This window comes from Martes martes, assembly GCF_963455335.1.
Source record: "Martes martes genome assembly, chromosome: 16".
NCBI classification, from domain to species: domain Eukaryota; kingdom Metazoa; phylum Chordata; class Mammalia; order Carnivora; family Mustelidae; genus Martes; species Martes martes.
Window position 1 is genome coordinate 28,605,399 of NC_137904.1, and position 26,271 is coordinate 28,631,669.

Consider the following 26,271-nt stretch of genomic DNA (forward strand, 5'->3'; position numbering starts at 1 on the left):
CACAGGAACCGTATTTTAATGTAGTGGAGAGCATCTTTCTTCCAGCATTAACACACGCATACACATACACACCCTGACATTCTTAGTAAAAATTCTAATATGTTATGCAGATATATTTATTAAAAATAATGCTAATATAGTCCTGGGGCACAATGATTCCAAGAGGGTGTTTGCAGCAGATTTCATTATAATTACTTAACAACTAGATAATAAAGGTTTAGCTTTTTAACTTACAGAGTCACTAAATAATAGGAAAGGAAAGAGTAGGGCTAATCCAGTAGAGACTGAAGCTGGTATCAATCCTCCCTAAGCATTTGTTTGGTCGGCAGCCTTGGGCAAAGCTGGTCTCTAGAGGGTTAATCAGGACCCAAAGTGATTTTTGCACTGAGCTCCTCCCGCACCTGCCATGATGCCTAAAGGCATGGGATTCAGAATACAGCAGAACCAAACAGTTTATTCAACTGTTCAAATTGTTAAAAATGATTAAAAGCCAGTTAAAGATTTTCATAAACACTATTCCAAAATGTTGGTTTTAAAAATGTTACTAGCAATGTATGCATTCCCCTTATGTTCTTCCCCTCCCGCCCTATCTTTTAAAATAAACGAACACCCAGTGTAAAAAACACTTCAGGGAGAACCAAAAGTCAACCATTTGAAAAGAAAGGTGAAGAGGGGAACAGACGGTGTGTAGCAGATGCTGGTACTGCTCAAGGGGCTGCTGATGCAGGCTTTGGTGGCATTATAGCCCCCAGTAAGGCATCAGGTGTCGGGACTCTTTCTCATAAACGTCTGGAACTATGCCATAAGGCGTCTGTACCATTTTAACTGTCGACTTCCCAAAGAGCTGGCGCTCGTAGTCTATCAGCTGCCTCCAGAAACCTACGTTGGGCCTGATGACAGGCCTGCGGGCCTTCACCCAGTTGTAGGCCTCCAGCAGGCACACACTATGGCATTTCATCAGGTAAGCGATGCAGAGAGTGGCCGAGCGGCTCACCCCTGCGGCACAGTGCACCAGCGTGGCCCCGTGCTTCCTGCTCACGCTGTGGATCTTGTCAGCCACCGTGTCAAAGTACAGTCCAATGGGGGCATGAGGCATGTCGGCCAGAGGCACTTTAACATACTCAAACTGGGGCCAGTTGAAGTTGGGGATCTCGATGGTAGCATTAACGATGCAGGTGATGCCACGAGCCTGAAGGAGGTGCCGGTTGGAGGCCACACTGCCTCTGCCCAGGAAGAGAGAGGAGGTAATTTGAGCGATGCCTCCTACGTCGCCCTCAGAAATCATCCGAGGGGCCATGAGAGTCCGTGGAAGTGTGCTGTGACCTCTGGAGCTCATGAAGATGCCAGCGATCACACTTGCATCGTTGGAAGCAAGACCAGAGGGTTGAGTTTTCCTCCACCAAGGAATCCAAATCACCTTCTCCTTCCTGAAAAACACAGGTGTCTGTCAGTACTTTCAATGCTCCCGATTCTGGATTCATCACGGCCCTCCCTAGTTTTATGGAAGGGGAAAGTAAAAGGATTAGAAATACTTCATTTCTATAATAGAGTTCTTTCAAGGATGTAACTAAATCATTTCCTATTGATTAATAGGAAGAGTAACCTAAGACTTCGACATATAAAATCAATGTTAAAACTCAGCTCCCTATTAAAAAAAGCAGGGGCTGTAAATGGAAATAGTCATCCTATTTTAGAGATAATTCTAAACTCAGAAGCATGCCCAACTGGTTCCTGAACAACAACGTTACAGACCCTTGCTCTTACTAAAGGGGGAGTGTGCTCCTTGGTAATTAGGAAGAAATCAGAAAAGCTGATTGCTTCTAGAGCCATGTTCTTTCATATACCTGTTGGCTACTTCAATAGCTATGATCACTACGTTTTCCTAAACCTAATTCTAGACATAGAGATCTTACAAAGGTATAAAAATGATACCACATTAGATAATATATTCAAGGAGCTGCCTTTATAAACTGAAAAGATAGTGAATTCAGAATGAGTTACAGAAAAGCCAAGAAATACGGTCACCTTAGCCCTTTATTATTTTTTTAAGATTTTGAGAGAGATCACAAGCAGGCAGAGAGAAAGGAGGAAGCAGACTCCCTGCTGAGGCTCGATCCCAGGACCCTGAGATCATGACCTGAGCCACCCAGGTGCCCAGCCCTTTATTATTTAAAAAAAAAAAAAAGCTAAGGGGTGCCTACGGGGCTCAGTCAGTTAAGCATCTGACTCTTGGTTTTGGCTCAGATTGTGATCTCAGGATCATAAGATTGAGCTCTGCTTCAAGCTCTGTGCTTGGTGTAGAGCCTGCTTAAGATTCTACCTCTACACACCGCCCCCTCCACTGGCCCCATACTCTCGTGCTCTGCAATACATCATTCATAAATCAGTCAATCGATAAATAGTGACATGCTGTGGCATTTCCATGGCAATAATCCCAGGTACTTTGAAGGCCATGATCTTACATTAGTCTACTGGGCACCTGGCTGGCTCAGTCAGTAGAGCATTTGAGTCTTGATCTCAGGGTTGTGAGTTTGAGCCCCACATTGGCTGCAGAGATTAATTTTTTAAAAAATATATTAGTCTAGGGGCACCTGGGTGGCTTAGTCAGTTAAGCATCTGCTTTCAGCTCAAGTCATAATCCCAGGGTCTCCTGTTTAGCAAGAAGCCTGCTTCTCCCTCTGCCCCTCCCTCCATTCATACACACATGCTCTAATAAAATCTAATAAATCTCTAATTTACTTTATTAATAAATAATAAAATCTTTTAAAAATACATTAGTCTAAGTTCATGAGCATTTTAGTTAACCTGGGTGTGGTTAAACAAAATCATTACCTTCCTCAGCCAATTCTCAGTTCAGGGCAAATCCCATTAGCTTCAGATGCATGTTGGAATTAAAATTCAGTTTAATATTTGAAGATCTATCTTCTCTAATAATGTCTATATAGGACACCAGTAACAAAATAGAAAATACTGGTTTCCTGAGATTTTAGACCAATCACTTTCTCACACTGTTGCACAGTCTGGGCCTGCTGGGCAGTGTGGTCCTCCCCACCCAGGGTGCCGTAGGGGGCCCGGAAATGACTGCAGTTGGACAAGAACACCCTCAGTGCCACAGATGAAGGTGGTGCTGCAGCCAACTCACTTGTGAGGAATCTGGTTACTCTGCAGTCCTGGGTCAGGATCTGGAAAGTCCTAATTGGGAGTGCTGATCACAGTGGCTACAAATCAGATCTGCAGAAAGACAAGGAGGCAAAAATGTGGCCAATCAGGAAATTCTGAAGCATTCCTCCTGGGTTTTATTACTAAACTGCATTTGACTGGAATAAAACTAGCAAGTGGAAAGCAGGCTAACTAAAGAATGTGCCAGTAAGCAATATCAACCTGAGTCTCATCTTTGTGTTAACTCATGGTGTAACAACTCTAAGTACAGTTTTGGCCGTAAGAAAAACACATTTTTCAAAGGAAATGCAGTAAGACACTGCTCACAGAGCCCGAGAAGGATGCAGAACAAGCTAGAGTGTCTTCCAGGTGCCCTCAGTCCACCCAGCAGGGTGGGGGGCCGTGCGGCAGGACAGATGGCTCAGCAGCCAGGCGCAGGGGGAGCTCCATGGGCGCCAACTACCAGAGCGGCGGCAGACGGCACTCGGGGAGTGCATCCTCCTTCCACACGGGATCTCTTAGCTTTTCGTTTATGTAAGCGTTCCTGAAATGTGTTCCTCCCCTACCCACCCCTCCACTTCTCCCAGGTAACCATCACCCTCCGCTTCTCCCAGGTAACCATCACACTCAAACACGTAGATTTTTTACAGGCCTGGTGAGACGTGACTGACGTAGGAGCTCATACACCACCTGACCAAGCGTCCGTCTTGATGAGTGTTGAATTCTGTGCATGCACTCGACACAGTGACTCGACATGATAAATCTATCCCTCCCCCCCTCCAGATTTCCTCATGCTCCTTTAATTCATCCCTCCCTCGGGGTGCCTGGGTGGCTCAGTGGGTTAAGCCTCTGGGTCGGCTCAGGTCATGATCTCAGGGTCCTGGGATCGAGCCCCACATCGGGCTCCCTGCTCAGCAGGGAGCCTGCTTCCTCCTCTCTCTCTGCCTGCCTCTCTGCCTGCTTGTGATCTCTGTCAAATAAATAAAATCTTTAAAAAAAAAATTCATCCCTCCCTCACTTTCTAGCCCCACTGCCAAGCAACCATTGATGTTCTGTCATATTTTTACATTTCCTAGACTTTCTACAACAGAATCCTAATGTAGGGATTTGTTTTTGGCCCGGCTCTCACTCAGCATAATTATTCTGACACTGCCCTGTGCTGCTGCACACAGCCACTAGTCGGCTCCTTTTCATTGCTGAGTACTACTCCCTGACCCACATCCACCACGGGTTATTCGCTTCCTGATGGAAATCGGGCTGCTTGTAGTTTGAGGCTATTACTGGGAAAGCTGATGCATAACATGACGTAAAGCATTCATGTACAGTATCTGTGCAGACACACACCTTCCTTTCTCTTGGTTAAATACCTAGGAGTGGAAGGGCTGGATCCTATGACATGTTCATATTTAACATTTATTAAAAGCTTTAAAAATAGTTCTAGTATGGGGCCTGAGGGGCAAGCTTCTAACTAAACACACAAGGATGTAAGCATCCACTGCAGTCCTCTCCAGAAAGCCAGTATTTCCCAGAGGGGAGCTTCCCCATGTGTCTGTGCCCTGGTTTTGGTGGCTGCCACCCAGGGCCCACCCACCTACTGCCAGCCCTGGGGGTGAGCAAGGCTGCTGTCCCAGAGCACATGAGACTAACAAATGAAGAGACCGTTCTCACTGGCTACCACCCCAAGGGCACTGCACAGCCAGCCAACTGAAACAGACCTTTTCTGTGAAAAAGACTACTGCTTGTCCTGGAGCTTTAGCATCAGGGGCACGCTTCTGCCTTGGCATACGTCTGGGGGCCCACTTAGGTTCACTCCAGGGACCAAAGCCAGGGGATGCCATCTTTGTGCTTTCCCTCTGTCCCACTCCCAAGTCTCCAGTATCTCCTGGAAAGGAACTTGTACACCCATCTGGTATCCTGATTTTTGTGACTGCTGCCCAGGAGACACCTCTAGATTACCAGGCTCTGCTGGCCAATGAGACTCACACTTGCAGCCCCACAGGACTGTTTATGTGCATATGTTAAAAGCTGCTAAGTGAGATCCTCACTGACAGGCCTTGTCACACGTGAAACAACTGGGAGCCATTAAAAATAGGCTGCTTGGACAGTCGCAAAGTTTCTAGAGAAACCCAAAACAAAGGCAGTACTGAACAATAAGGTTCATCTCCTACCTGAGGCCACTCCTTCAAGACTGGGAAAGATGGCTGTTTTGTCTAATGCACAGAAACCAACACCAAGTAGAGGAAGATGAAGAAACAGAAAAATGTGTTCCAAATGAAAGAGCAAGATAAAATCTCAGAAGTCCTTAAATGGAGATAAGTGATTTACCTGAGGAGTTCAAAATAATGGTCATAAAGATGCTCACTGAACTTGGGATAAGGGTGAATACAGTGAGAGCTTCAACAGATAGAAAATATAAGAAAGTACCAAAGAGAAATCAGAGAGCTAAAGAACACACTAACTGAACTGAAAAATCAACTAGAGGGTTTCAACAAAACTACCTGACACAGCAAAAGAACAACAGAACAACAAAAGAATGAAGTGAAGACAGCTTAAGGTACTTACGGGACATCAAAGGGACCAACATTCACATTACAGAGGTCCCAGGAGGAGAAGAGAAAGGAGCACAAAACTTATTTGGAGAAAGAATGGCTGAAAGCTTCCCTAACCTGGCTGGCAAAGGAAACAGACATCCAGGGAAGCTCGGAGAGTTCCAAATAAGATGAACCTGAAGGGACCCACACTAAAACACATCATAATTAAACTGTTAAAATGTTAAAAGACAAAGAGAGACTCTTGAAAGCCGCAAGAGAAAAATAACTTGTTACATACAAGGAAACTCCCCCCCTCCCCCCATAAGACTATCAGATTTTTGAGGAGTGACTCTGCAGGCCCACAGGGAGTGGCACAACATATTCAAGGCAGTGAAAGAAAACACTTCGAAGAACACTCTACCCAGCAAAGCCATCATACAGGAGTGAAGGAGAAAGAGTTTTTTTAAACTACAGGAGTTCATCACCACTAAACTGGCCTTGCAAAAAATGTTAAAGGCATTTCTTGAAGCTGAAAAGAAAGGGTGCTAATTAGTAACAGGAAAACACATAAAAGGATAATCTCACTGGTGAAAGTAAATATAGTAAAATTTAGAATAATATAAAAGGTGGTAGATTAATCACTTATAAAGCTACTATAGGGATACCTGGGTGGCTCAATTAAGCGGGTGCCTTCAGCTCAGGTCAGGATCCCAGGGTCCTGGGATGGAGTCCTGCATTGGGCTCCTTGCTCAGCAGGAAGTCTGCTTCTCCCTCTCCCCCTGCCCTTACCCCCTGCTTGTGCTCTGACAAATAAAATCTTTTTTTTTTTTTTTTAAGATTTTATTTATTTGACAGAGAAAGACACAGCAAGAGAGGGAACACAAGCAGGGGGAATAGGAGAGGGAGAAGCAGGCTCCCTGCTGAGCCCGGAGCCTGATGTGGGGCTCAATCCCAGGATCCTGGGATCATGACCCGAGCAGAAGGCAGATGCTTAACGACTGAGTCACCCAGGTGCCCCTGACAACTAAAATCTTAAAAGGCAGAAGTAGTAAAAATAACTATAACTACAAGAACTAGTCAAGGGATATACAAGACAAAAAGATGTAAAATAGGATATCAAAAGGGCGCCTGCGTGGCTTAATCCGATAAGCACCTGACTCTTGGTTTCATCTCAGGTCATGATCTCAAGGTTGTGAGATCAAGCTCGTGAGTTGGGCTCCACACTCATTAGGGAGTCTGCTTCTCCTCTCCCCCTCGCCACACTCACACATGCATTCTCTAAAAAGTAACTTAATAGGGCGCCTGGATGGCTCACTCAGTTAAGTGTCTGCTTTTGCTTCAGGTCACGATCCTGGGGTCCTGGGATCAAGCCCTGCATCTGGTTCCCTACTCAGTGGGGAGCCTACTTCTCCCTCTCCTTCTGCCCTCCCTCCCCCACCCCAACTCATACTTGCTCCCTCTCAAATAAAATCTTTAAAAAATGGGACATCAGAAACAAAATCAGGGATGTATGTAAAACTGTAGAGCTTTAGAATGTATTCAAACTTAGGTTATCAACTTAAAATATTCTTATAACTTGTTACATGTAAACCTCATGGTAACCACAAAGCAAAAGCCTACAGCAGGTACACAGAAGATAAAGGAATCTAAGCGTACCACAAAATCAAATCACAAAGAGAGAGCAAGAGAAGAAAGCAACAGAGGAATTACAAAACAGTCAGAAAACAATGAACAAAATGGCAATAAGTATGTACCTATCACTAATTACTTTAAATGTAAATGGACTAAATGATTCAAACAAACAATAAAATGGCTGAATGAAAGAAGACCCATCTATATGTTGCCTACAAGAGACTCACTTCAGATGTAAGGACATATGCATACTGAAAGTGATGGGACCGAGAAAGATATTACATGTAAATGGAAACCAGAAGAAAGCTGGAGTAACTATATTTACATCAGACAAAAAAGACTTTAAAATGAAGACTGTAATAAGAGACAAGGCAGGCATGACATAACGATAAATGGCTCAATTTAACAAGAGGATATAACATTTGTAAATAATTATGAGCCAAACAGGTGCCTGGCTGGCTCAGTCGGCAGAGTGACTCTTGATCTCAGGGTAGTGAGTTCAAGCCCCATGCTGGTGTAGAGATTACTTAAAAATATTTTTACACGACGCCTAGGTGAATCAGTAGGTCAAGCTGCTGCCTTCGGCTCAGGTCATGATCCCAGGGTCTTGGGATGGAGCCCTGCATCACGGGGGGGGGGGGGGGTCTTACCCAGCAGGGAGCCTGCTTCTCCCTCTCCCTGACGCTCCTCCTGCTCGTGCTCTGTGTCAAATATGTAAATAAAATATTTTAATAAACAAATAAAACTTTTTAAAAAAATTATGCACCCAGCATCAGGGCACCTAAATATATAAAGCAATATTAACAGACCTAAAGGAAGAAATAGACAGCAATACAATAATAATAGGGGACTTTAACACCAGTAATGGATAGATCATCCAAGTCAGAAAATCAATAAGGAAACATCGGTCTTAAACAACACCTTAGACCAGATGGACTTAACATATACAAAACATTCCATCTAGAAGCAAGAGAATACATATTCTCAAGGGTACATGGAACATTCTCCAGGACAGATTTTAAGGCCACAAAACAAGTCTTAATAAATTTAAAAAGACTGAGCTGATACCTGAAGTTAGATACCTAGCATCTTTTCCAACCATAGTGGTATGAAACCAGAAATCAATTACAGGAAGAAAACTGGAAAATTAACAAGTATGTGGAGGTTAAACAATATGCTACTGAACAACCAGTGGCTCAGAGAAGAAATCAAAAACTACCCTGAGACAAAGGAAAATGGAAATACAGCATACCAAAACTCATGGAGTGCAGCAAGAGTGGTTCTGAGAAGGAAAGCTACAGTGATAAATGTCTATAACAAGAATCAAGAAAGCTCTCAAGGGGCGCCTGGGTGGCTGAGTCGTTAAGTATCTGCCTTTGGCTCAAGTCATGATTCCAGCATCCTGGGATCGAGCCCCACATCGGGCTCCCTGCTTGGCGGGAAGTCTGCTTCTCCCTCTCCCACTCCCCCTGTTTGTGTTCCCTCTCCCACTGTGTCTCTGTCAAATAAATAAATAAAATCTTACACACACAAAAAAAGGCCTCTCAAAGGATTTAACTTTAAACCTCAGGGAACTAGAAAAAGACAAATGAAGCAAAGTTAGAAGGAAGGAGATAATAAAGGTCAAAGTAAAAATAAAAATAGAGACTAAAAAGGCACTAGAAAAGATCAATGAAACTAGGAGTTCGTTCTCTGAAAAGATAAAATTGACCACCTTTGGCTAGGCTTACCACGAAAAAAAAAAAAAAAGGACTCAAATTAGTAAAAGCAGAAATGCAAGAAGTCATGACCAATACCACAAAGAAATACCAAGGATAAGAGACTACTATAAACAATTACACACCAACAAATGTGACAAAAGAAATGGACAAATTCCTAGAAACATACAACCTGCCAAGAATGAATCATGAAGAAATAGAATAGACCAACAACTAGTAAGAACACTGCATCAGAAATCAAAAACCTTCCAACCAACAAAAATCCAGGACCACTCAGCTTCACTGGTGAATTCTACCAAACATTTAAAGAAGAATTAATACTACATTTCTAAAGTCTTCAAGAACATAAAAAAGGAGGGAGCACTTCCAAACTCATTTCACAAGGTCAGGATTATGTTGATACTAAAACCAGACAAGGACACGAGAAAATTACAGGTCAATATCCCTGATGAACATTACGCAAAAATCCTCAACAAAACATTAGTAAAGTAAATTCGACAACACGTCAAAAGATGCATACATTACAATCAAGTGAGATTTGTTCCAGGGATGCAAGAATGGTTCAACATCTTTAAATCAGTGTGTTACACCACAGTGAGATATCACTGTATACCTGTTATAACAACTGTTACAAAAAGACAAGAAATAACAACAACTGTTGGCGAGACTGTGGAGAAAAAAAAAAAAACCCCTGCACTGCTGGCAGCAATGGAAACCAGTGCAGCCGCTGCTGAAAAGAACATGGAGGTTGCTCAAGAAATTAAAAATAGAACTACCAGGGGTGCCTGGCTGGCTCAGTCCATAGTACATGTAACTTTTGATCTTGGGGTCATGAGTTCAAGCCCCATACTGAGAGTAGAGATTACTGAAAACAAAACAAAACCGTACCACCATATGATCCAGCAGTCCACGGCCCTGTACTTATCTGAAGAAAACAAAAACACTAACTTGAAAAAACATATGCACCCCCATGTTCACTGCCAAGACATGGAAACACCTAAGGGCCACTGATAGATGGAACAGATAAGAAAATGTGGTATATAAACACAATGGAATGTTATTCAGCCATAAAGAAAATCTTACATTGAGATAACATGAACAGATCTTGAGGGCATTTTTCCAAGTGAAATAAGTCAGAGAGAAAAAGACAAATATTCTATCAGTTATGTGTGGAATCTAAAAAGAAAATGAAAATGAGCTCACCAATATAGAGAACAAACTGGCAGTTGCCAGAGGTGGTGAAGGGGGCACTAAAAGAGTGAAGGAGGTTTAAAGACACAAACTTACAGTTGTAAAAATAAATCATGGGGATGTAATGTACAAGTTAATATTACTGTATTGCATATCTGAAAGCTGCTAAGAGTATATATTAGAAGTTCTCATTACAAAAAACATTGGTAATTATATAGTGATGGATATTGCTGGACTTATTGTGATGATCATTTTGTGCTAATGTAAGTATCCGACCATTATGTTGTATACCTGAAACATGTTATACATCAACTACACCTCAATAAAATAATAAATGAAACAGTGATAGCTTCAAATGCAGTGGTTCTCAAACTTTAGCATGCATCAGAGTCTCGTTAAAACAAATTTCTGAACCACACACTAAGAGTTTCAGAGCGGGGCTCAAGAACTGGCATTTCTGAGGTGATGCTGCCAGAGGACACACTTTGAGAACTACTGTAGAGGCCGACGCTGGGGTGAGCCACCAGTTCCCTGCTTCAAGACTGAGGCACTCAGAGTGCTGGCCCTGATAAGTCACAAGTCCTCCCCAGAGTCAGCCCTTGTCTGAGGGGTGCTGCCTCGCCCAAGGCTAGAGCCTTCTCTGGGGACCCGCGCTGGACAGCAGCACACTGCAGTATCTAGGTAAAATCACACCATGAAGAGGAAGAGGAAGCGGTCACCTAAAGAGATGTGTGCAGATGTGTGTGTTAGGTGGAAGTGGAAATGGGCAGAATTTATAGAGAACATCCCATCCTGCTGCAGAGCACAGTCTCATGCCACTTCCAAGTCTTTCCCTGGCACAATCCTAGTGATTTTAAAAGCAAAGTCACTGATAGGGGCGCCTGGGTGGCTCAGTGGGTTAAAGCCTCTGCCTTCGGGGCACCTGGGTGGCTCGGTGGGTTAAAGCCTCCGCCTTCAGCTCCGGTTGTGATCCCAGTGTCCTGGGATCGAGCCCCACATCAGGCTCTCTGCTCTGTGGGGAGCCTGCTTCCTCCTCTCTCTGCCTGCCTCTCTGCCTAGTTGTGATTTCTGTCTGTCAAATAAATAAGTAAATCTTTAAAAAAAAATTAAAAAAAAAAAAAAAAAAAAAGATTGTTTAAAGCCTCTGCCTTCGGCTCAGGTCATAATCCCGGAGTCCTGGGATCAAGGCCCACATGGGGCTCTCTGCTCAGCAGGGAGCCTGCTTCCTCCTCTCTCTGCCTGCCTCTCTGCCTACTTGTGATCTCTGTCTGTCAAATAAAACACAAAATTGGGCTCTCAAACTGCTGGTGAGAACTCCCTCCTTACTGGAAAATCTGGAAGATGCTGATCAAATTTCCAACCAGGTTACTGAGTCACTGTCTAACTAACAGTCACTCAGCCTTGTGGTCTCCCAAATTATCATTCTGTTTGGGAGGCCACTTGCCCTCCTGAGGTGAAGGTCTCAGACTCACTGGTCTTTGCAGCCGAAGTGTCTTCGTCAGGGGTGAATAATGGATGGCCTGGAAGCCTAACTTACTCCGCTAACTCTCCTCTGTTGGGCAGTGATAAGGTACTTGGTACTGCAGAGAAAACAGACTGTGAGTCCTCAGGGCAGAATCCAAGTGAGACAGACATGATGCTCCCTCCCTGCTGCTGCTAGTCAGTCTCGTGCCAACAAACCTGCTGCAAATTGTCGGAGCTGGCTCCGCGGCTTCGAACTACAGCGTCTGCCAAAGAGCACGCAGAGGGCACAGATATTAGCGATGCTCCTCTGACAAACACTCCTGACCCCTTTTACAGATCAGAAACTATAAGGTTCAGAAAGGGTGAGATGATTTCCACTCAGAGAAGATCTGCGACAGAACCAGAAAAAGATCTAAGGTGTCTGGGCTCCTAGCTCAAGCCCACACGCTGCCTTTCAGCATGACTGTGGGGACTGGCTATGTCCTCACTGCCTGTCTTGTGGCACTGTGACACCAGCAGCCGGCACCTTCAGTGCAGGAAAGGGGTCTTCGATCTGCCAAGAAACATGGGGCTGAATGCTGCTTACAGAAAAGCCCAGATGGGCTCAGCTACTCAGTTTCTCCTGTCACCCAGAATAGGGAAATATTGCCACAGACTTGTATACCATCTAGGACACAGGCCCCCCTGAGAGCAGAGGGACCTCAGCAAGGGGTGGTTCCACGGTAGGCACAAGAAGCCCTAGTGTGCTCCAGTGCCAGGACCAGGAGATTCTGATCATAAAGAAGGAAAGAATACATGTGTATGACATCCCAGGTTCGTCAAAATCATCTTAGTCAATGTGTACTAGAGGACAGAAGAGGGGACTGTATTAGCGGAGTAAAAGACTGAGGCATGTTTGAGGGCTCCAAGACAGCAAAGTACTCTCTGAGTGAACTCGCCACTCCCACGGCAGCACACGTGTCTCCGAGATGACCAGAGGCAGCGCCAAGGAAAGTTCATGTCGCTGTCCATGGTGGTCAACTCAGTCCTTCCAAGTTGCTCTGGCAGCTGCATTTACCACTTGGAGGCAAAAACACTTTCCTGGCCAGGAGAATGGAGACAGGATGGGGTGGGCTGCAAGACAAACAGGAGGAGCTGGCCTAAACCAATCCCAGAGAGGTACTTTTTTCCCCCAAGTTCTAAGAAACATCTTGCAGATGATGAAAGCACTAAAGTGCTAAGGAAAAATGCAGAATTAGTGTCCGTCCAGGTGGCCCATAATCTTGATGCAGAAGCTGGTAACACATGACTGCTCCCTGCACTGCAGAAGCCCTGGGATGTGGGCACCAGCTTTGAGTTAGCACTGGCATCCGTACGGGAGCAGCCTTGGAGCTGCTAGCTGGTGTCACGATCCACTCAGAGCATCCATCCCAGTGTCATGGAGGCTAGTTTTCTTTCTCTTTTTTCTAATCATAGCAAATAACCACTAGAATAGGCATTTAGAAACTGAAATTCTACCTACTGCTTTCTCTCTTCTCACACTGAATAAGCAGAAAATGGGCATAATGATGCTAGAAATGACCGTGTAAGATGACCTAAATTATTTTTAGCTGTAGGAATTTCAGAAGGACACAGTATATACTTGAGGCCTACATTGTTATTTTTTTAATACCTGAAAAGCCTATATAATCACATTTTCTCTTTCTGGTAAGTATTTAAGGTTTTTTTTTTTTAAGAACTAGATAAAGTCACCCTTTTTAAAATAGAAGCATGTTAGCCTACATTGCCATAAATAAATGATACTTTTCTCATTAATTTTCATTATTAAATCAGAAATATGTTCCATTGGGGAAAAAATTAAAACACTCTTAAAAATAAAACTCATAGGGACACCTGGGTGGCTCAGTCAGTTGGGCATCTGCCTTCAGCTCGGGTCGGGATCCCAGGGTCCTGGGATCGAGTCCCACATTGGGCTCCTTACTCAGCAGGGAGTCTGCTTCACCTTCTGCCTCTACCTGCAGCTCCCCCTGCTTATACCCTCTCTCTGAACAAATAAAATCTTAAAAAAAAAAAATTCAAACAAATGTTGAGTTATATTTGTATTAAAATGAAAAGATGCAAATTGTTCTTGCTTTTCTGGAAAGCTTTAAAATTTGGCTAAAACACCTCAACCACTTACTTCTGCAGGAGGAGTTGTTGTTCCTTTTCCCACCACATAAGTGAACTGATATGAAGAGGTCCTGGGATGAGGATAAACACACATAATACACATAAAGCTAAGGACAGAGTCACCATTCTGGTTTGGCCACAGATATTCCTCAAGGTGACACATATCATGGTGTACAGCAACTGCCTGTGTAGTTGTGACCGGACTGGTCCTCAGTGTCCTCATGTGCACCACCATCCCATGAGCTGAGCCTAACAAAGGACAGTCATTTTAAGACTAACGAGCTGCAGGATGAAGAACACACCACAGTCCAAAGAATGACACGGGAAGTCCACTTGATGAGAGCAAGGAACAAAGTATAGCCCTATGGTGATATATATAGAAGCACAGACTTCAACAAGTTTACTTCCATATGATAAGTTCAGAGATTCCCATGTTGGAAATAGAATGAGTAGAATACTGAGAAGAGACTGTTAATAACGATAAAAGGTGAAAGCACACATTTATTTGGGTATTGGGGGGTAATCTGTTCATATCTGGAACTGTGTTTTTGAATTTGGTCCTCACCCACCTAAGTACTAAAACTACTGGCCACTCATTCACCCAACAGTCTTCACTGAGTTCATGCCATGTGTTCAGCACTACTCTAAGTGATGTGGGGACTGTGGGAAAAGGTCTTCGCCACAAATCACAATATCTCCCATCCCACTTGACCTTACAATGTGACCAACTCCACCAAAGAGTACAGCAGAAATAATGCTTCTGAGGCTAGATTATAAACATGTCACACACTTCTACCTTGCTGTCTTGGGACTTGCTCTTAGAGCCCAGCTGCTATGCTGTGAGGAAGCTCAACAGAGTTACCATGGGGTCAGGTAAGATGCAGGTGCTCCAGAGAGCAGCCCAGCTGACATCCCAGTGGGTAGCCAGGATCAACTACGAAATATGTGAGTAAAGACAAATCGATGATTCTAGCTCCCAGCCATCGAGTCACCTACAGTCTTTGACTGTCCCACCACTGGCCCCAGACACTGTGGAGCAAAGACAAGTTGTCCCCGCTACATAAGGTCCAAATTCCTGACCTCTACAGGAATCTGCGAACAAAATAAAAATGGTTATTTATACACCACTGAGTTTGGAATGGTGTGCTATGCAGTAATAGCTAGAAGAGGGCTCTAAAGGTATAATATAAACCATCACCCTGTCCTAGCATTTTATCACCCTAAATTGATAACAAGGTACACTATAAAACAGCTGAATAACAATGGGAGATTGACTGGCATTAAGTGACTCAAATGAGCAGTGCAAACAGTGGGTTCCTTAGCAATTCAGAGAAGGCACAGGCTAGAAGCAAAGTAAAACAGTCAATGGGGCTGAAAAACAGAGTTGTCTTATTTCTCAGGGAGGAGTCTCATAGATGATACTATCATGCTTTTTCTCCAGTCCATTTAAAACATACTGCCATTTATGGGCACCTGGGAGGCTCAGTCAATTAACTGTCTTCAGCTCAGGTCATGATCTCAGGGTCCTGAGATTGAGCCCTTTGTCAGGCTCCCTGCGGGGAGTCTATTCCTCTCTCTTCCTCTGCCATGCCCCCCCTCTGCAAATAAATTAAATAAATAAATAAATAAAATCTTTATTAAAAAAATTTTTAATGATAAATGTCTCAAATAAAATCTTTATTAAAAAATTTTTAAGGGCACCTGGGTGGCTCAGTGGGTTAAGCCTCTGCCTTCGGCTCAGGTCATGGTCCCAGGGTCCTGGGATCGAGCCCTGCATCGGGCTCTCTGCTAGTGGGGAGCCTGCTTCCTCCTCTCTCTCTCTGCCTGCCTCTCTGCCTACTTGTGTTCTCTGTCAAATAAATAAAATCTTAAAAAAAAAAAAAAAGACATACTGTCATTCTTGACATTGAAGAGCTTTCTTACTTTCAGATTCCAAATAGAGAACACAAATCCTTTTCTATAACCCCTCACTACTCCAAGTGTGATCCAAGAGGCAGCAGCATCAACCCGGAGCTTGAAAGAAATGCATCATCTCAGTCCCCATCCCAGACCTATGGAATGGGATTCCACAGTGAACAACATGGCAGGTGTCTTTATACACAGGAAAGTGGAAAAGCATCGCTATCAATTAGCCTCAGTCTGTCCCACTGGACTTGCTGGAAAAAAAAACAACAACAAAAAACAAAAATGCCAGTGCCTATTTTGCTGAAGCTCCATGAACACGCTCAGCCTCATGTGGATCAGTACTGTTCTGCTGTCATGGTTCCCAGATGAGGAATCTGAGGTAATGGAGGTGAAGAGGCCTTCCCAGACTCTACATAGAAAAAAAGTAGGAACCCCACTGGGACCAGAACCCCTTTTCCATGAGTTGTACATTTGTTGATTAGTCATACAATCTGACCACGACAGGTCAACTGATCAAAAAACTACCAAAATGTCCCCATTTCATTGAGGAAGAAAACAAAAACTGCAAAGAAAAGAAATTAAGGCACACAAGGTCAGTCTCATTGTGCTTTATCTATAATGGGGATATGAATCTAAAAAATCCTGAACTGCTATGTGGTATGAGATGGTCTCAGGGAATGAAAAATCTGATAAGCCTAAACCAAGAAAATGCTGGCAAAATCCCACAATCACATTTAAATTTGTTTGGTGATAACTAAAAAACAATTTGTGCCAGAGCCTATGTAAATACTTCAAAATCTTCAAGAAGTGGTAAAAATTAAATATGAATCATAGATTCTTGGTTAAGCAGTGAACTTTGATTTATGTAGGTCAGAACATCTAGAGGCGGAGTACTTTAAAAACCACACACAACAATTAAACCCAAAATAGATAAAAAATGTGCCTCAAAACTGCCAAAGTCACTACCACCCTCTGAGAGGCAAGACTATGAAATCTCAGAAAATGCAGATTTTTTTAATAAATGAGATCTCTTTAAAGTTCATTATGACTTTAAGGAAGACAAAAAGGAATTTATAAAGTTCAGAGGACTAAGAGCTCAACAGTGAATAGCTGACAACCTTCAATCACTTACTCTACTGTCTGACTGCGTGCATCAACACCCATAAACCCCAAGCAGTGAGCCTCAACCTTCTCCCTACAAGGATTTCTGTATCACACCCATGACCCAATTCCACATTTTTGGTGATTTCATAGCAAAGTAACTTCATTTATAAAGTATTGATAAATTAATTTCCCACTTGTCTTTATAAATCAAAAACATCTAATTACCCACGAAAGTTTCAGAGCAGGGTAAGATAACCAGGTGAGTCTCCTGAATTAACTAGAAAGAGGGACCCTGATGAAGCTCTGTGCCCTTTCCCTGGTGGGACAGCAGCCCTACCACGCTCTGAGGCCAATTGGGTGCCTGGACTCCCCCATAGCAAAGGGAGGAATCAAGTTTTTAACTAAATGGCAGTGCAAAGGCAGAGATTCCTGAAGTTATTCCCTTGTCTTTATCTCCTGAAAAAATAGTCTAATACAATAAGACAATACACATAATTCTTTATGACAATTCTTTATATTACTATATTAGCATAATTTATACAGATTGTATCACTGTTATTCACTGTTATTCAAATGTGGTCGTGGCCAGCAAACCTCACTCTACTCTGGTACACATCAGGGGCTGGCAAGCCACGGCAAGCAGACGTGTCTAGCCCACCACGTGTTTTTGTACAGCCCATGAGCTTGGAATGGCTAAAAATTAAATCACAAGAACAGTACACTTCATGGCATATAAAAAGTGTATGGAATTAAAATGACAGTGTTCATGAATGAAGCTCTATTGTAACACAGCTGCATTCACTGGTTACACATTAACTATGGCTGCTTTCTTCCTGTGAAGGTGAGTTAAGTAGTTGCTGCAGAAACTGTTTGGCCCCGGAGCCTAAAATATTTACTACCTGGCCCTTTACAGAAAACACATGGTTGAAATTATGTTCCAAAGCCATCATCCTATGGCAAAGGAATATTTTCAAAGTGTGGACCTAATAACCGCTGCATGAGAATCACATGAGCTGCTGGTTAAGATGCACATTCCTAGGCCCCACCTCAGACCTAATAATCAGGATTTCCGGGGATAAAGGCCCAAGAATTTATATCTCTAGCACGTATCTCTGCAAAAGGAATTTAAAATAATATTAAGAGGCACCTGGACAGCTAAGATAGTTAAGTGTCCGACTCCTGATTTCAGCTCAGGTCTTGATCTCAGGGCCCTGAGTTCAAGTCCCATGCTGGGCATGGGGCCTACTTAAAAAAATAAGATTAAGCTACTGTGGAAAAGATAAATATTATTTACTATAATTTGTAGGAGAATAAGTGAAATAAGGAACTCCACAAATGTACATTTTTAAAAATTATTTTTAAACAAAACAATACAGTAGTTTCTTGGACTTAAGACATAATTCAGGGGCATCTGGGTGGCTCAGTGGGTTAAAGCCTCTGCCTTTAGCTCAGGTCATGATCCCAGGGTTCTGAGATCGAGCCCCACATCGGGCTCTCTGCTCCGTGGGGAGCCTGCTTCCTCTTCTCTCTCTGCCTGCTTCTCTGCCTATTTGTGATCTCTGTCTGTCAAATAAATAAATAAAATCTTAAAAAAAAAAAAAAAGACATAATCCAGTACTGGGGCACCTGCATGACTCAGTTAGTTAGGCATCAGATTCTTGATCTCAGCTTAGGTCTTGATCTCAGGGTTGTGAGTTCAAGCCCCCCAAAAAAAGCAAACAAACAAACAAAAAGACATAATCCAGGGTTGCCTGGGTGGCTCCGTGGGTTAAGCCTCTGCCTTTGGGTCACGTCATGGTCTCAGGGTCCTGGGATTGAGCCCCGCATCGGGCTCTCTGCTTGGCAAGGAGCCTGCTTCCCCCTCTCTGCCTGCCTCTTTGCCTACTTGTGATTTCTCTGTCAAATAAATAAATAAAATCTTAAAAAAAAAAAAAGACATAATCCAATATGAAAACAAGTTTCACTTAACTTACATTTTGGATCATATTCATCTGAAAGTTTAAACCAGGTAGTTGAAACTCTGTAAAACATTAAATACTTCTCCTGTTTTTAGCAAGAATCTGTGAAATGATGTACAACCTCTAACCCTGAAAGAGTTCCCGTCCCCTAAATACAACATATTTATATGACAGTGCAAATTAAAGGCTATTGAAGAGAGAAAGAGAGAAAGTATGACCAGTTTGGGATGGTAATGATAAAAATTTGTTCTTTGCAATTTTCTTTTTTTTAAAGATTTTATTTATTTATTTGACAGAGAGACAGAGCACAGGCAGAGGGAGAGGGAAAAGCAGGCTCTCCACCGAGAAGAGAGCCCGATGTGGGGCTTGACCCCAGGACCCTGGGATCATGACCCGAGCCGAAGACAGAGGCTTAACCCACCGAGCCACCCAGGCGTCCCTGTTCTTTGTAATTTCCTATATGACTGCAATGTATTTATTTATTCATTTATTATTATTTTTGAGAGAGAGAAAGGGAGAGAGAGGGAGGGAGAGCACGAGCAGGGGGAGAGGGGGAGGGAGAGAGAATCTCAAGCAGGCTCCAAGCCTAGCACAGAGCCCAGTGTGGGGCTCAATATCACAACCCTGTGATCATGACCTGAGCTGAAATCAAGAGTTGGACACTTAACCGACTAAATCACCCAGGCGGCACCCCAGCATATGACTGAAATTTCTAAAAATAAAAATTATTTGGAATAGAAGAAAATTAACTACAACAAATGGCTGTCAACACAAACGCCCCCTCCAGGCTCTGGCCTGCACCTGCTCCTCACATGGGAGCCAGACTCACAGCTGATTTGGTAAGAGAACTTGGCAAGGACACCAGAGAGGCACAAGAGCTAAATGAGTGAAATTCTTAATTATAAATTTTTATTTCAAATTTGTGTGTAACTTGCAATGCTGACAGTCCTCTCCTGGATTTTATTTTTACCAGTAGTACTTCCTCAAAACTTCAAGCGAGCTCACCTCATGGGTGTCTTTCTTCAGTGGAGGAAGGCTGGTGCTTCACGTGCTCTTATCTGACACAGAAATGTTTACTAGTTCAACAGAAGCAGCTTGCTCAACCCGAAGAAGAGTCCTCTGTGTTACCCACACACTCAAAGACCTTAAGAGTCAAGAAGACCCGCTGCCCTAGGCTTTTGATGCTGAAACTATTCTGAGACAAAGACAAGTTAAGATCAGCAGTTGCATGTGAATTTCAAAAGGACCCCTTTGTCCACAGACTTCGAGAAGACAGGGGGAAAAGCTGGCCAAACTGTCAGTGCCATAGTAGATGTGGCTAAAACTGGGTCAGTGCTAAGAGCGAGGACGGCAAGTGGCAAGGTGGGAGGGCTGTGGGCGGTTGTGACATTGTGTGGCCGGTATGGCCACGACCTCAGCACCCACACTTTGCCCCCTTCCCGGTAACAGGTGGAATACAGAGCTCTTCCACCAACTACTACTGCCCACCACAAGGGATACCAGAGAACACAAATATGACTTCTCCCTGCAATCACTCAGATTAAGAGGCTCTGATGCTCCTTTTGATCCTTTCTTTAAAACTTTTAATTCATATATAAGTAGGTTTTAAAGTTATGACTATTTTAGAGAATCTGAAGAAAACTTTAATATATAAGTGAGAAAGTACTCAAGATTTATGGAAAGCCGGAAAACGGAGCATATAACCATTTTCTAGGATGCCTTACAGAATAAATTAAAAAAGAACTACAAATCTCACATTCTTTGGATTATTCTTCCTTTACCCCTCCAACTAAGAAAAGGGATAGCCCTGAGGGTATTTTCTAAACCTACAAAACTGCAGAACATTCTACTGCGAGGATAGAAGCAAACTGTTAGCAAATAATACCAGGCACTGTAGGTAATCAGCCAATACCTGTGCTGACATAACCTTGCCACCTCTGCCTCTCCTATCTCCCTTCCCACTCTCCCCTCCTCCCACCTGTCTCTCCCCGCACACACTCCATACACACCTAGCTTTAAATCCAGCTACAACACGACACACGGGCAATTAAAGTTAACCTGGCAACTGCCTCCTCAAAAGCAGAAATTCTGTTTCAAACCCAGTTTTAACTCCCTCTACTATGGTACGCTAAGGAAAATTGGGGGAAAAGTACATTTTAAAGATTGTAAAAGAGTACTTTATTCCCATAGTGAAGAAGCTGTGGTTCCTTTGGAAAAGCCAGGGAAAGAGGAGCCTTCTTGGTCTGTGCTCAGCGCCTCCTAAAGGACCTGCACGTGCACACAAGCATTCTCGGAGGGTCCTCCGAGGGTCCTCTAACAAGGACTGGCCTGGGTTCCTGCACACACCACACACTAAAACTTGCACTGCCGGCCTACACATTCAGGGCTGGGCACACGGCAGGTATTTACCAGCACAACACAAATCATCACATCAAGGCATCGAGCGGCCCCAGAGGTAAGATTCACCCAAAACCTTTAAGAGACTTTAGGTAGGGGCGTCTGGCTGGAAGACTGTGCAGCTCTTGATGCTGGGGTTGTGAGTTCTTGCCTGACACTGGGGGGTAAAGATTACTAAAAAAGAAAAAAAAAACTTATTAAAAAAATCCTTGGGGCACCTGGGTGGCTCAGTGGGTTAAAGCCTCTGCCTTCGGCTCTGGTCGTGATCCCAGGGTCCTGGGATGGAGCCCCACATGGGGCTCTCTGCTCGGCAGGGACCCTGCTTCCTCCTCTCCCTCTGCCTGCCTCTCTGCCTACCTGTGATCGCTCTCTGTCAAATAAATAACAAATAAAATCTTTTTTTAAAAAAATCCTTTTCCCCCCCCAAAAAAACTCCTTTTAAAAAAATAAGACTTCTAGGTAACTAGACACTTTTATTCTTCACTTTGCATATTTAAATTTTCCTATAACCACACATCTGTTTGAAAAAAAAAAAAAGGAAGAATTTTTCTTGGGTATTTGTCAACCCAATAGAGTGGAAAACCATCTCTGCCCTTTGGGTAGTATGTTGGTCCAACCCATACAATTAAACCCGTAAGTAAATATAAATACACTGGTACACAAAGGCCCAGGGATCAGACCACTTCATTCATTCACACTGTGGTTATCCAAACATACTGTGGTTCAACAACAAATACAGTGGATTATACATTCAAGGCTGACACCACGGGAGGAATGTAAATTGGTACCAACCACTCTGGAAATGAGGCATCAGCTAGTAAAGCTGCAGATAAACACACCTGTAGGCCCTGTTCTTAACTGCCCCAGACCAGAAACGACCCAGCTATCCATCAGCAGATGATGGGTAACTTGTGCTATGCTTATACAAGAACGAACTAATTACAGTCACAGATAACAACATGAATGAATCTTTAAAAAATACCATGCTGCAAGAATTTTAAAAAAACTATGTGTGTATGTATATACATTCCTATATACACACATGTATACACACACACTTTTATGTTGTTGACCCCCCCAAAAAAAAGTATTTAAAAGGATACCTACTTTGATTCCATGTGCATAAAGGTGAAAACAGACAAAATGAAACTTGTTTAGATATTAATATTTAGGGGGAAAAACCAGGGACAAGAAGAGATTTCCACAAAAATGAAGCTAGGTTACTTCTGGGGTGAGGGGAAAGCCTGTCCTTGGGAAAGTACGGAAGGAAGGTGTTTCTTGACCTTCTAGATGATTGCAGCTGTGCATTCTTAAATCATTAATTTATCCATTTGTTTTATACGCTTTCCTGTGTGTTACAATTCACAATAAAAAAGTAAGTAAAATGTTGACGTCCAGGAATTCAGAACCATTACAGTTCTGGCCAATGTGGGGAAAGAACACTTCCTCTCTAAATGTCACTATTAGCTTATCAGTTTCATCAGTTTTCAGGGACCTTATCTGCCTTCCCCCCCAATATTCAACACTGGGCCTTCAGCATGGCAAAAGTCCTCTAATACATAAACCCCTGATGTGAATTGTTTGAACTCACGTGTCTCCTGAAAGTACTGATTTGAACTGCGCCCACATTAACACTTCCCTGTTTCTCAGAGCAGCTTTCATAAATAAAGCTACTACCTTAAATGCTCACCCTGTAAGTTTATACCCAGGTGCTGTTGCTTTAGTTTTCATTTTTTTTTTTTTTAAAGATTTTATTTATTTATTTGACAGACAGAGACCACAAGTAGGCAGAGAGGCAGGCAGAGAGAGAGGAGGAAGCAGGCTCCCTGCTGAGCAGAGAGCCCGATGTGGGGCTTGATCCCAGGACGCTGGGATCATGACCTGAGCTGAAGGCAGCGGCTTTAACCCACTGAGCCACCCAGGCGCCCCTTAGTTTTCATTTTTAACAGAGAGTAACACCTAGGATCGTAATGATTGAAGTGCTTTGAGGCTGTTTAAGAAGGGGTCATTTGCCCATCATCTTGAGAAATACTACTATGCAACAGAGGTAATGAACCTTTACAACCAGCTGTACTTAAAACTCATACTACGTGTTCTAGACAGAAGCCAAATCTCTACGAACAGGACTGGTTAATTTTATAATTCATTTCAATTAAAAAATCACTTTGTGCAGACATTATAAAAATGCTTAGAAAAGTCTAAGAGGATACACTCGAGTTGATAAAGATACACATAGCAGTTACTTTTGGAAAAGAAACTAAAAAGAAGGCCTTAACATTATCTGTCAAGTTCTAAGTTTTACAAAGAATTATTAATGAGCATTTTCAATCCACCCAAATCCCAAATACAAAGGAATTCCCCAAACACACATTCCTCTCTAAAGACCATCATTTAAAAATGTTAAGGTTTAAAAAAAAAAAGTTAAGGTTTTCATGCTAAAGTTTTAAGGGACTTCCTGGATTGATACACCTGACCGGTATATTTTATATGAATACACATTTATGCCGTTCTATTAGGGAATATTACAGAAATCATACCTGCATTCAACCAATATGAAAGATTTCAGATGAGAACTCAGCATAGACACGTTTGACACTGACGTTAAAACGACTTGGAATGAAGGAAACCGTCTCCTGTTTTATGGGGGAAAGCCAAAAATATCAAGCAACTACCTTCTCCTCCCCCAAGCGTCAGAAGATGAGTCAGAGCTGGAGGCAGGAATAGGGCCCATGTGTCAAGCCGCCCGTGCAGGGCGCCTTCCGACCTCCACCCCACAACACTTTTCCCCCACCCAGGGTCAGGGTCCCTGCCTCAGCCTGTCCCTGACGTGAATTCTCAGGTGTCCCTAGGAAAGAAGAGACAGTTATTCATTCTGGGGGCACCTCATTCCCTGCATTCCCAAAGGAAACCCAAGAATGGGTGCCTTTATGGGTCCACAACTAACAACCACCAAATGCAGTTCAAGGGAGTGGAGCTTCCAGACACACACACACACAACTTTGCAAAGAAGACAGCACCTTTGTTCCCCTCATTTTAAACAACAGGAAACATGGAGGAAGCAGCTGTGACTTGTCCAGAATCACTTAACTTTGTGACAGAGCTGAGTCTCAAGCACAGGGCTGCTGACACCCGGCCCCAGCCTCTTTGACTTTTAATTGATCTGTACAACCTCAGGGAAGATGTTCCAACATTCCATTTTACTTCTGTGTGGCCTTATGGACAAGGAATTCCAGAAAACTCAGGGTTCAATTTCTTGGTCAATATTCCTTGAAGATTAGTAAGGAATCAGGACCTGGTTCTTTGCCTCTGTTTTTACATCTGTAAAACGGGACGGCAATGCTCTCTCCCTACCCCTCCTATAAAACTACAAAGAACGGCTAGTTAACACTTGCCAAATGCCTTGAGGTCCTGCTGGATGAAAAGTACAAGGTAGTTTGTTTGTTTCTTTTTTAATCCCTAGACAGTAAAACTGCAATTGTAAGTCACTCCTCCTTCCCTTGCCTCTGGGACGCCCAGTTACCATAACACTGGCTGGTACCAATGGCAACATCCACCTAAATAAAATATAGTTATACAATCCACTAAGGCAGCTCCAGCAGGCGACTCCTCTCACACACAAACAACTCAACTTGCTTTGAAGCGAGGGTACTTAGGAAGAATAAAGAGACACGTTAGCACTGTGCACCCCAATCTACCACCGCAGAGAAACAGTCAAGTTGAATACTTGGCACTGCTGAAAGTCAAGTTGCTTCTATCAATGCACCAGAAACCTTTGAAAGATGCAAAGGGCCGCCGACAGCTCGAGAGGCTCGGAGCGGGTGGATGAGGACCGCCGGCGAGGAAAGACCGTGGCGCGGCCGGAGTGCAGAGGGTCAGGAAGGAGGAGGAGGGGAGGGGAGTCCACAGGACGCCGGCCAAGGAGCCCGAGGGCCGGTACGCGGGGCCGGGGCGTCGGCCGCACCAGGGCGCAGTCGGGGGGCGCGCACCCATAGCCGGCGGGGGGTGGGCGGCGAGGAGGGGGCGCTGCGGAGTGCCCCGGGCCTCACCCCTCCCGGCCGCCCAGAGGATGCGAGAACCTCCCGAGAGCAGGTGTGGGGGCCGGCATAAAGTTTCCAGAGACGAGGGTCGCGCGGGGCCCCGGCCGCCGGGTCCCGCCAGTGTCCCCCCAGAGTCGCGTCAGAGCCAAGTCCCGCCCGCTCCGCCCCCCGCCCCGGTCCTTGCCCGGGCCCGCGGCCCCCTACCGGCTCGGCCCCGCGGCGGCTGGCACTCCGTCCTCCTGCGCGGCTCCCGGCTTCTGCGGGCTGCCCGCCGCGCGCGCCCCTCCTTCTCCCCCCCGCCCGCGCCCGGGGCGGGCCGCGCGCACGCTCCTTGCGCCCCGTCGCCCTTTCCCGGGGGGGGGCGGGCCGCTCGGGGCGGGGGAGGGGCTTCCGCGCGAGAGGAGCGCTGTGGGGCGGGGAGAGCCGGCGGAGGACGCGCGGAGCGGCGGGCGTAGCGCGTGCGCACTGCTCTGTTCGCCGCCGAGCGAAGCCGCGGGGCGCGCCCCCTACTCTTCTGGGTGCCCCTCGGGCCAGCGTCCCCTAGAGTCTTCTCATGTGTTTCACAACATACGACCCCTCTCGTCGCCACTTCGGGGTTGGGGCTGAGGCGCAGGGGTGGCGTACTGGGGTACTTTCTGGACGCGAGAGGGTTAAAGGCAAGGCGACAATACAAATATAAAAGGTGTGAAGACTGCAGTAAGTGACTAATCACCGCCTCTCACCCCACCCCCACCTTCTATCCAGCACGGGAGAGCCCAGGAGTTGGGACCAAAGAGTAAAGGGAAAATAAACCTCATGGCAACTGTTGGGTGAATTTGCTTGGGCAGGGTACAGGCAGTTTCTAGTAACTCTGGGAGGCTATTTCGTCCGAGACTCCAAAGTAGCTACAGATATGGCCATCTTCTGCCGGCCCCGAGACCGCCGACCCACCACCCTACCCCGCAGGTGCCCTCGGACTTTCAAAACACCGGATCCACAAACCGTGCCTCCCAGGTAGAGCTGCAGCGTGTCTGAAGCCCAGGCTGAA

General features: G+C 44.5%; 1 protein-coding gene across 3 annotated transcripts; it reads right to left on the bottom strand.

The window, feature by feature from the left end:
* DUSP14 (dual specificity phosphatase 14) lies at window positions 1-25,551 on the bottom strand. 3 transcript variants are annotated; one of them, XM_080826749.1, is made up of 3 exons: window positions 25,449-25,551; window positions 3,143-3,231; window positions 1-1,427 (listed from the first exon to the last, which is right to left on the bottom strand). In XM_080826749.1, exon 3 carries the CDS (start codon window positions 1,334-1,336, stop codon window positions 740-742), a length of 597 nt encoding a protein of 198 aa, XP_080682875.1. In that variant the 5' UTR covers window positions 1,337-1,427; window positions 3,143-3,231; window positions 25,449-25,551; the 3' UTR covers window positions 1-739. The 3 variants fall into 3 exon arrangements, with proteins under 3 accessions (XP_080682875.1, XP_080682876.1, XP_080682877.1); XM_080826750.1 differs by lacking the exon at window positions 25,449-25,551 and adding an exon at window positions 23,745-23,825 and having other exon boundaries at window positions 7-1,427; XM_080826751.1 differs by lacking the exon at window positions 25,449-25,551 and adding an exon at window positions 7,973-8,023 and having other exon boundaries at window positions 7-1,427.
* Window positions 25,552-26,271: the final 720 nt, after the last annotated feature.